This window comes from Anomaloglossus baeobatrachus, chromosome 3 (genome assembly GCF_048569485.1).
Source record: "Anomaloglossus baeobatrachus isolate aAnoBae1 chromosome 3, aAnoBae1.hap1, whole genome shotgun sequence".
NCBI classification, from domain to species: Eukaryota; Metazoa; Chordata; class Amphibia; order Anura; family Aromobatidae; genus Anomaloglossus; species Anomaloglossus baeobatrachus.
In genome coordinates this window covers 205,813,351-205,825,477 of record NC_134355.1, presented here as the reverse complement: position 1 = coordinate 205,825,477, position 12,127 = coordinate 205,813,351, and the positions used below count along the sequence as shown (strand labels likewise).

The following is a 12,127-nucleotide window of genomic DNA, read 5'->3' as shown; positions in this document are numbered from 1 at the left end:
CTGCTGAGGACTGGGGTAAAGTCATTTTCTCAGATGAATCCCCTTTTCGATTGTTTGGGACATCTGGAAAACAGCTTATTAGGAGAAGAAGAGGTGAGTGCTACCACCAGTCTTGTCTCATGCCAACTGTTAAGCATCCTGAAATGATTGATGTGTGGGGTTGCTTCTCAGCCAAGGGAATCGGCTCACTCACAGTCTTGCCTAAAAACACAGCCATGAATAAAGAATGGTACCAGAATGTCCTCCAAGAGCAACTTCTCCCAACTGTCCAAGAGAAGTTTGGCGCCCAACAATGCCTTTTCCAGCATGATGGAGCACCTTGCCATAAAGCAAAGGTGATCACTAAATGGCTCATGGAACAAAACATAGAGATTTTGGGTCCATGACCTGGAAACTCCCCAGATCTTAATCCCATTGAGAACTTGTGGGCAATCATCAAGAGACGGGTGGACAAACAAAAACCAACAAATTGTGGCAAAATGCAAGCATTGCTTATGCAAGAATGGACAGCTATCAGTCAGGATTTGATCCAGAAATTGATTGAGAGCATGCCAGGGAGAATTGCAGAGGTCCTGAAGAAGAAGGGTCAACACTGCAAATATTGACTTGCTGCATTAACTCATTCTAACTGTCAATATAACCTTTTGGTACTCATAATATGATTGCAATTATATTTCTGTATGTGATGTAAACATCAGACAAACACAATTAAAAACCAGAGGGCAACAGATCATATGAGAATATAATTTTGGTGTCATTCTCAAAACCTTTGGCCATGACTGTATTTAAAAAAACTTCCCAAAAATGATGAATTTTTGGTCCATGTCAACAGAGACTCAGAAGGTAATGTCAACCTTGTACTGCATTTTAACATTATGGGAAATGTATTTTCTTTATTATGTACTGTCTGTGGTGAAACCTTTATTTCTGGAACTATAGTGTTAGTAATGGTAAACACTACAGATACCTGAACTTGTACAGGTTCCCGTGGTATCTGGAAATTCCATGTTTGTACCCAGTCTTTATCTCCTTCTGTAATGGAGAGTAATGAAGGATCCAGAATTTTCCCAAAAACCTGAGTTTTTAACAAAATTTCTGTTTTGGATCTTCCAAACTTTCCCCTAGCAATCATATCATTTGTAATATCACCGAACCATACAGCAGGTTCATCACCTCTGATCTCTATGTTCCAGTATAGTACATCAGTAGGAGAACATTCCCATGTACCTGTATTATTATTATGTACATATTCTCCTTGTAATTGTGTGAATTTAGTTTTAAGTCCTGCAATAGCATGTAATATTATGTCTGTGTTGTGTATGAAATGTAATTCAATGCAACATTTTGCTCCATATCCCAGATATTTCCTGTTATCTCCACAGAATCATACGTGATGGTCTCTGTCAGTAAGTTCAGTGTCTCTGATCCTCTTGGTCTTAGTGAATGTTGAATCTCTCTAGTCCGCTCATTCACATCATTGGTGATTGTTCCTTGTTGTATCATGTCTTCCTTGGAGACAATGACTGCAATAAAGCAAAGCAGCGCAGCAAGAAAGTAGTTCCCATCACATAGAAGCTTTTCTTGAGCTTGGGAAAATGTTCTTTTTCCGGAAGGCTTGATGTCATCTTTCCTTCAAAGTCTTTATGTTTCTTATTCCAGTTCTTATCGGAATCCATTTCTTCCTGTAAAGAAATGCAGTATCATTATTTTGTTACAAATAATTTGCACTGGTCAATGTGAACCCACACCTTTTGTTGTCTGCGGGTATTTTTCACCACATTAGATGCTCGTTGCACGAGAATCGTGACTTGTCCCATAGTCTCAAGGACTTCAAAAGGACCTTCCCAATTACACTCCCATGGACCACTCTTGCGAAAGGTTTTGAACATCACTAGAGCACCTTTCTTGAATTTGGACTCATAGGGTGACTCCAATTTCTGCATTCTCGATGCCGCATATGGCAGAATCGCTTTCAGGTTCTCCTGTAGCGATCTCAACCATTGGGACCTTGAGATGGCATCTTTTTGTGGAGTGGATAAAAATGGCTCATGTGGAAACCACAATGGCATTTTTCTTCCCGTCATCAACTCAAAAGGAGTGAATTGCGTTGTAGAGGAGATTGAACCTCTTATACCCATCAGTATGAAGGGTACCTTATCAACCCAGGTGTTACCTTTATCCAAAAGCATCTTTGCAATTCTGGATTTGATTGTCCTATTCATTCTTTCCACAATTCCCGCAGATTGTGGATGATAGGGGACATGAAATTGTTGTCGTGCCCCTAGAATAGCTTGTGCTATTCTGCTTGTGCCCCTAGAATAGCACAAGCAGTTTGCATGATTTTACCTGTGAAATGGCTTCCTCGATCGGAGGTAATCATCCTTGGGATCTCCAAGTACAAAAGACATGTTGTACCAATTCCCTTGCTGTGGACAAAGCATCATCTTTCCTAACAGGTAAAATTTCTACCCATTTTGAGAACACATCTACCACAATCAATGCATACCTGAGACCATGTTTACCTGAGGGTAAAGGACCAATGTAGTCTATTTGTAATGTAGACCATGGGCCATCTGCAGGTGCAATTCGTAGAAGTGGCCTTTAGGTCTTGGATTTATTTGGGAACAAATGAGACATGATAGTACAACACTTTGAACTGTTTAGTCAATTTTTTCCCAATAAAATTTCTCTTTGAGAATGACTAACAATTTCTGTTGGCCCAAGTGACCTAAACTCTCATGGTTATATCGAGTGAATTCTACCTGTAGATGTTTTGGTACTACGGGACGCAATTCTCCATTTGAATTGTGACACAAAACCCCATTTTCACAGATAAAAGGAGGTTTCGGATCATCCTGAGAAGTAACAAGAGAAGGATCTTTTCTCTGTTCTTCTGCAAATGAAGGTACAGTTAGGTCCACAAATATTTGGACAGTGACACAAGTTTTGTTATTTTAGCTGTTTACAAAAACATGTTCAGAAATACAATTATATATATAATATGGGCTGAAAGTGCACACTCCCAGCTGCAATATGAGAGTTTTCACATCCAAATCGGAGAAAGGGTTTAGGAATCATAGCTCTGTAATGCATAGCCTCCTCTTTTTCAAGGGACCAAAAGTAATTGGACAAGGGACTCTAAGGGCTGCAATTAACTCTGAAGGCGTCTCCCTCGTTAACCTGTAATCAATGAAGTAGTTAAAAGGTCTGGGGTTGATTACAGGTGTGTGGTTTTGCATTTGGAAGCTGTTGCTGTGACCAGACAACATGCGGTCTAAGGAACTCTCAATTGAGGTGAAGCAGAACATCTTGAGGCTGAAAAAAAAGAAAAAATCCATCAGAGAGATAGCAGACATGCTTGGAGTAGCAAAATCAACCAGTCGGGTACATTCTGAGAAAAAAGGAATTGACTGCTGAGCTTGGTAACTCAAAAAGGCCTGGGCGTCCACGGATGACAACAGTGGTGGATGATCGCCACATACTTTCTTTGGTGAAGAAGAACCCGTTCACAACATCAACTGAAGTCCAGAACACTCTCAGTGAAGTAGGTGTATCTGTCTCTAAGTCAACAGTAAAGAGAAGACTGCATGAAAGTAAATACAAAGGGTTCACATCTAGATGCAAACCATTCATCAATTCCAAAAATAGACAGGCCAGAGTTAAATTTGCTGAAAAACACCTCATGAAGCCAGCTCAGTTCTGGAAAAGTATTCTATGGACAGATGAGACAAAGATCAACCTGTACCAGAATGATGGGAAGAAAAAAGTTTGGAGAAGAAAGGGAACGGCACATGATCCAAGGCACACCACATCCTCTGTACAACATGGTGGAGGCAACGTGATGGCATGGGCATGCATGGCTTTCAATGGCACTGGGTCACTTGTGTTTATTGATGACATAACAGCAGACAAGAGTAGCCGGATGAATTCTAAAGTGTACCGGGATATACTTTCAGCCCAGATTCAGCCAAATGCCGCAAAGTTGATCGGACGGCGCTTCATAGTACAGATGGACAATGACCCCAAGCATACAGCCAAAGCTACCCAGGAGTTCATGAGTGCAAAAAAGTGGAACATTCTGCAATGGCCAAGTCAATCACCAGATCTTAACCCAATTGAGCATGCATTTCACTTGCTCAAATCCAGACTTAAGACGGAAAGACCCACAAACAAGCAAGACCTGAAGGCTGCGGCTGTAAAGGCCTGGCAAAGCATTAAGAAGGTGGAAACCCAGCGTTTGGTGATGTCCATGGTTTCCAGACTTAAGGCAGTGATTGCCTCCAAAGGATTCGCAACAAAATATTGAAAATAATATTTTGTTTGGTTTTGGTTTATTTGTCCAATTACTTTTGACTTCCTAAAATGTAGAGTGTTTGTAAAGAAATGTGTACAATTCCTACAATTTCTATCAGATATTTTTGTTCAAACCTTCAAATTAAACTTTACAATCTGCACTTGAATTCTGTTATAGAGGTTTCATTTCAAATCCAATGTGGTGGCATGCAGAGCCCAACTCGCGAAAATTGTGTCACTGTCCAAATATTTATGGACCTAACTGTATGTACGTATCTGCTCTTTGAACCGCTGAAATCTCAGAGGTTTCAGAGTCAAACACTTCTTCTCCAGTCAGGGCAGCTTCTTTGGCTAGAGCATCTGAGGTTGCATTTCCTACAGATAACTCATCATCAGATTTTTTATGTGCAGCGACTTTCACTATAGCAAACCTATTTGGGGCCCTTGATGCTATTTCTAAAATTGTTTTTAGAGTGTCGCTGTGCACCAAGGTCTTGTTGGAAGAATCCAAATAACCTCTTCTCTCCCAGATAGGCAGATAATCGGTTAGGGACCTGACAACATAGGAGCTATCACTGTAAATTACCATTGGAATCTGATCATCAGCTTCATTCAGCTGTAGGACCATTCTTACCGCTTCTATCTCTGCCCTTTGAGATGAGAAATGACTTGGTAATTTGTGCTTTACCACTTGTCCTCTCTTGGAATAGAAAATGCCATATCCTGTGTAAAAATGTCCTTTTAGAAAAAATCTTGAACCATCTACAAACACAGGTTTATCTGTATCTTCCGACTGTCATCTGAAGAGAGATGAACTTGGTTCTTGGAACGTTTGTAGGCAATCATGGGTTTGTCCTTCATATTGCATCAATTGAGAAGAACATATTTGGCCTTATAATCTACCTCAATTCGATTTGGAGACAATGAGAGCAACCAATGGGTAAATCTCTGATGTGACACACCTGGGATATTTTTCTCAAAGAGAAGCTTTCGTGTATTATGTGGCACTTGGAGAATAACCTTTTGGAACCCGATTATATGTTGGGTTATTTTTATTGCGAAATACGCTCCCACCAGGTGTCTTGAGCACACCTCAAACCCCCTCTCAACAGGTGAGAGAAGCTTAGAGAAGTAACCAAAGATTCTCCATTCCCCCCCTTGCAGCTGCAGAAAAACCACAGAGATGCTTGTCTCTGAAGTGTGTGCTTGGAGCGCAAAAGGTGCGTTCTTTTCCACCATACTTACCGCAGGTGTGTGTTGTAGATCATGTTTCAATTGTGTGAAGGCTTTTTCCTGTTCGACACCCCAGGGACCAAAATAATCATCATTATCACCTTTTAAAAGATCATACAAAGGTCTGGCCTTGTCAGCAAAGTTTTCAATGAAATCCCATGAATTACTTACAAGTCCTAAAAAATGTCTTAGTGCCTTGTGTGATGTTGGAATTGGAAGGGATGCTATTGCCTCTATTCTGTCCTGTAGGGGTCGCCTTTTACCTGGACTTAGCAGAACTCCTAAGAATCTGACCTCAGTCTGCATCAGCTTGACCTTTTTGGTATTCAGTTTCAATCCTGCATCATGCAGAAGCTCAAACAACTCATGGCATAGGCCATTTCATATCCCCTCATGCCAGATTATACACCCCTTGATATTAGCAGTGTTGAGTGATATACACAAGAATTACTTACTTAAATATTAAAGTTCTAAACACATAGACTTTTATTACTTGAACCAGAAAAACTTCAGTCGTTAAAAATGTTAGACTTCCACAAAGATACAGTTAGGTCCAGAAATATTTGGACAGTGACACAATTTTCGCGAGTTGGGCTCTGCATGTCACCACATTGGATTTGAAATAAAATCTCTACAACAGAATTCAAGTGCAGATTGTAACATTTAATTTGAAGTTTGAACAAAAATATCTGATAGAAATTGTAGGAATTGTACACATTTCTTTACAAACACTCCACATTTTAGGAGGTCAAAAGTAATTGGACAAATAAACCAAACCCAAACAAAATATTTTTAGTTTCAATATTTTGTTGCAAATCCTTTGGAGGCAATCACTGCCTTAAGTCTGGAACCCATGGACATCACCAAACGCTGGGTTTCCTCCTTCTTAATGCTTTGCCAGGCCTTTACAGCCGCAGCCTTCAGGTCTTGCTTGTTTGTGGGTCTTTCCGTCTTAAGTCTGGATTTGAGCAAGTGAAATGCATGCTCAATTGGGTTAAGATCTGGTGATTGACTTGGCCATTGCAGAATGTTCCACTTTTTTGCACTCATGAACTCCTGGGTAGCTTTGGCTGTATGCTTGGGGTCATTGTCCATCTGCACTATGAAGTGCCGTCCGATCAACTTTGCGGCATTTGGCTGAATCTGGGCTGAAAGTATATCCCGGTACACTTTAGAATTCATCTGGCTACTCTTGTCTGCTGTTATGTCATCAATAAACACAAGTGACCCAGTGCCATTGACAGCCATGCATGCCCATGCCATCACGTTGCCTCCACCATGTTTAACAGATGATGTGGTGTGCCTTGGATCATGTGCCGTTCCCTTTCTTCTCCAAACTTTTTTCTTCCCATCATTCTGGTACAGGTTGATCTTTGTCTCATCTGTCCATAGAATACTTTTCCAGAACTGAGCTGGCTTCATGAGGTGTTTTTCAGCAAATTTAACTCTGGCCTGTCTATTTTTGGAATTGATGAATGGTTTGCATCTAGATGTGACCCCTTTGTATTTACTTTCATGGAGTCTTCTCTTTACTGTTGACTTAGAGACAGATACACCTACTTCACTGAGAGTGTTCTGGACTTCAGTTGATGTTGTGAACGGGTTCTTCTTCACCAAAGAAAGTATGCGGCGATCATCCACCACTGTTGTCATCCGTGGACGTCCAGGCCTTTTTGAGTTCCCAAGCTCACCAGTCAATTCCTTTTTTCTCAGAATGTACCCGACTGTTGATTTTGCTACTCCAAGCATGTCTGCTATCTCTCTGATGGATTTTTTCTTTTTTTTCAGCCTCAGGATGTTCTGCTTCACCTGAATTGAGAGTTCCTTAGACCGCATGTTGTCTGGTCACAGCAACAGCTTCCAAATGCAAAACCACACACCTGTAATCAACCCCAGACCTTTTAACTACTTCATTGATTACAGGTTAACGAGGGAGACGCCTTCAGAGTTAATTGCAGCCCTTAGAGTCCCTTGTCCAATTACTTTTGGTCCCTTGAAAAAGAGGAGGCTATGCATTACAGAGCTATGATTCCTAAACCCTTTCTCCGATTTGGATGTAAAAACTCTCATATTGCAGCTGGGAGTGTGCACTTTCAGCCCATATTATATATATAATTGTATTTCTGAACATGTTTTTGTAAACAGCTAAAATAACAAAACTTGTGTCACTGTCCAAATATTTCTGGACCTAACTGTATAATGAAGGAAAGAATCCTACCGCACTTCTCTGTAATTCCACATTAAAAGCACATATTTAGAATGTGATAACACAATTGTAATGTTCTAGTCAACTGTAAAATTATTAAACTTCCACAAAGATATAATAGGTCAAGAATCATCTTAATGGACAACAGTATAATATACCTCATTGTATCGTAAGCGACACAAATATCTTCCCACTGTGTGTCAGTTTTAAGAAATGGCATCTAAAGATACCGTCACACTAAGCAACATCGCTAGCAACATCGCTGCTGAGGCACAACTTGCTAGCGATGTTGCAGTGTGTGACATCCAGCAACAACCTGGCCCCTGCTGTGAGGTCGCTGGTTGTTGCTGAATGTCCTCGACCATTTTTTAGTTGTTGCTCTCCCGCTGTGAAGCACACATCGCTGTGTGTGACAGCGACAGAGCAACAACTGAATGTGCAGGGAGCAGGAGCCGGCTTCTGCGGACGCTGGTAACCAATGTAAATATCGGGTAACCAAGAAGCCCTTCCCTTGGTTACCCGATATTTACCTTCGTTACCAGCGTCCGCCGCTCTCACACTGCCAGTGCCGGCTCCCTGCTCCCTGCACACGTAGCTGGAGTACACACCGGGTAATTAACCCGATGTGTACTGTGGCTAGGAGTGCAGGGAACAGGGAGCAGGCACTGGCAGTGTGAGAGCGGCGGACGCTGGTAACGAAGGTAAATATCAGGTAACCAAAGGAAGGGCTTCTTGGTTACCCGATGTTTACCGTGGTTACTAGCGTCCGCAGAAGCCGGCTGCCTGCACACGTAGCAGAGTACACATCGGGTAATTAACCCGATGTGTACTGTGGCTAAATGTGCAGGGAGCCAGCGCTAAGCGGTGTGCGCTAATAACCAAGGTAAATATCAGGTAATGGTTACCCGATATTTACCGTAGTTACCAAGCGCAGCATGTTTCCACGTGTAGCGACACTCCAGCGATCCCTGCCAGGTCAGGTTGCTGGTGGGATCGCTGGAGCGTCGCTTAGTGTAACATCTCCCCAGTGACCTCCTAGCAAGTTACCAGCGATCCCTATCCGGTTGTATCGTTGTTGGGATCGCTGGTAAGTTGTTTAGTGTGACTGGGCCTTAACATCTATCTCATTTACAAGGGCTCATTAAAAGTACTTATCTTAATGAACAACAGTGTAATCTCAAATACAAATACCTTCCCACTACATGTAAGTCAGTAAAAAAATGTTATCTCATTTACAAGGGCTCATGAAATAGAGGGGTATATTGGGAGGGATATAATTTGGCCTAGGCTACTTTACACCCTCCGGCTATAGTTTGACCTAGGATAGTTTATCCCCCAGGGTATACTCTGGCCTGGAGAGGTATAGTTTGGCTAGGCTATTTTACACCCCCGGGAATAGTTTGGCCTAGGACAGTTATCTCCTGGGGTATACTCCGGCCTGTAGAGGTATAGTTTGGCCTAGGCTTCTTTACACCCCCAGCCATAGTTTGGCCTAGGACTGTTTATCCCCCGGGGTATACTTTGGCCTGGAGAGGTATAGTTTGGCCTAGGCTACGTTACACCCCCGGGTATAGTTTGGCCTAGGACAGTTTATCCCATGGGATATACCCTGGCCTGGAGCGATAGAGTTTGGCCTAGGCTATGTTACACCCCCGGGTAAAGTTTGGCCTAGGACAGTTTATTCCACGGGATATACCCTGGCCTTGAGCGATATAGTTTGGCCTAGGCTTCTTTACACCCCCCAGCCATAATTTGGCCTCGGACTGTTTATCCCCCAGGGTATACTCTGGCCTGGAAGGCAAAGAAGAGGGGAGCCAGCACTGCTCATGAATGGCATGCAACAATGAAACAATAAAAAGTGTAAAATTCACAAATTCATTCCTACTGTAACAATTCAATGAGATTTTTTGCAAATTATTGATCAATGATTTGAGCCCCCCTGCCCCGTCACGGCAAATCTCTATAGGGGGGTCCCTACACTATGTTATAAATTAATATCGTACCATAAGGTCTCATATAATGACTTTAACAGGACCATATAAGAACACCACTTACCTGGGGAATGTCAGAACCGCTCCCATGCTGCAAGGACTGACAACTGCGAATAATAATTCTGGCAGCATGGGAGCGGTCCAGACATGTCTCGGGTAAGTGGTGTTTTAATGTGGTCCTGCTCATTATATGAGACCTTATGGTACATAATAATTTATAATATAGCGTTAGGGATCCACCTATAGAGATTTGCCGTGACGGGGCAGGGGGGCTCAAATCATTGATCAATCATTTGCAAAAAATCTCATTGATTTTTTACAGTAGGAATGAATTTGTGAATTTGCACTTTTTATTTCTTTATTGTTGCATGCCATTCATGAGCAGTGCTGGCTCCCCACCTTCTTTTGCGTTTAGCTGGTCGGTGGTCGACCGCCACCATGCCGTGCACGCCCAGTGTGGTTTGCAAATTCCTTCTGTTGCCATCTAAATTCAGTTTGGTGCTTGTTCACACACAGCCACCACCTCCTGCTCCAAGGCATCATTATTTAAACACCACCTGCCTGAACCTTGTTCCGCCCTCATCCATGTTTGCTGGTCTGGCACTGTGAGGGCCAGTCCTGACATTGTGCTGGTGTGTGTGGTTCTGCCACACACACTGGCACCAGGGCTGCCTTTATTCGCGGTTGTCAGTTCTGGCAGCATGGGAGCGGTCCAGACATGTCTCGGGTAAGTGGTGTTTTCATGTGGTCCTGCTCATTATATGAGACCTTATGGTACATAATAATTTATAATATAGCGTTAGGGACCCCCCTATAGAGATTTGCCGTGACGGGGCAGGGGGGCTCAAATCATTGATCAATCATTTGCAAAAAATCTCATTGAATTTTTACAATAGGAATGAAGTTGTGAATTTACACTTTTTATTTCTTTATTGTTGCATGCCATTCATGAGCAGTGCTGGCTCCCCCCCTTCTTTTGCGTCTGGCCTGGAAGGGTATAGTTTCATTTAGGCTGCTTTAGACCCCCCAATATAGCTTAGCCTAGGACAGTTTATCCCCCGGGGTATATTTTGGTCTGGGCTAAACTATAACCAGGTTTATTCTGGATGGGGGTTAATTCGGTCTGTTACACCAGCACATGCACAGTACAGTACACACTTCATTGAAGTAAAAAGAATAATGGTATATATTTTGCAGATTGTCCATACATTTAGAGACATTTGGCCTCCCAGCTTGCTAGCGGTCTAGCATCAATCATTAGAAACTGTGCTAGGAAGCTGAACTCAGCTTTCCATATCAGTACAATAGACGTTCAACACAGCTATGGTGTGCATGTTTGGCCCATGCAGAACTAGGACTATGGACCCTGTTCACGACGGCCCCAAAATTTGTACGACCAGTCATCGTACATTTCATGTCTGAGAGAAATGTTGTTTTTTTTTATAGTTTCACCCTTATAAATGTTGAGAATAATCTAAGACTGATGGAATATTTTCTTTGTTTTCATTCTTAGAGCGTTCAGCCAGATCCAGCATCACCAGTTCATGTAAGTTGGAGTAAACTACATCTTCAGTAAGCATACCATGTATGATCTTGTTAAGGGGATGTCCAGTACTGGACAACCAATTTAAATAAAAGGTATCTCATATTTCCATGGATGGAAGTTCTTTTATAATTTGCACAGTATTTTATTTTAAGCAAATATAGCTAATATAAGTAATTTAGGCAAAACCCCTTGCTATAAATGTTTATTGTCTTAAAAAAGTTCATGTTGCTTCCTTTATATGTGGGCCCATAAAATAAGTTGTAGTAAAACAGGTTTTAGTTGCATCTTTATTTTTATGGGGTTTTTTACAGGTTAAAAATATTAAAATGTAAGAAATTGTCTGTTCCTGTTATATTGATGGGTTATCCTCAGAATAGTTCATCAATATCAGATCACTTACGGTGGGACACCCAGAGACCCCTCCGTTCAGCTGTTATAGGTGGCATCGGCAGTGTGATGTGATCAGTTGCCGAGTGGGACAGCATATCTCCGTAAATTGTACAGGTGTTGCATCAGCATCTACATCAGCCTCTAGTCAAATATATAAGGATAGATCTGCAGTACCCTGCTGCAGCCACTACATGGCTGATGGAGCTATGCTGTTGCCCTATGCAGCTTATCACATCCAGATGCTGCCGATTAGAGATGAGTGAACCGGTCGCGGTTCGGCTCGAGTTCGGTTAGCCGAACGGACGTCTCGTTCGAGTTCTTTTCGGCGAACGTTCGACGAACCGAACTCGAACCGCATAGGAATAATGGCAGGCAATCACAAACACATAAAAACACCTAGAAAACACCCTCAAAGGTGTTCAAAAGGTGACAAACAACTCACAACACAAACACATGGGAAAGTGACAA

The 12,127-nt window shown here is 42.1% G+C and overlaps 1 protein-coding gene across 1 annotated transcript in view; it reads left to right on the top strand.

The window, feature by feature from the left end:
- The window catches only part of PCNX2 (pecanex 2), a 1,407,555-nt gene that overhangs the window by 537,679 nt on the left and 857,749 nt on the right, over positions 1 to 12,127 (top strand). The window contains exon 11 of the mRNA XM_075339694.1: positions 11,237 to 11,269. Within this exon, the coding sequence (XP_075195809.1) occupies positions 11,237 to 11,269 (33 nt within the window). The remainder of the gene's footprint in view (positions 1 to 11,236; positions 11,270 to 12,127) is intronic.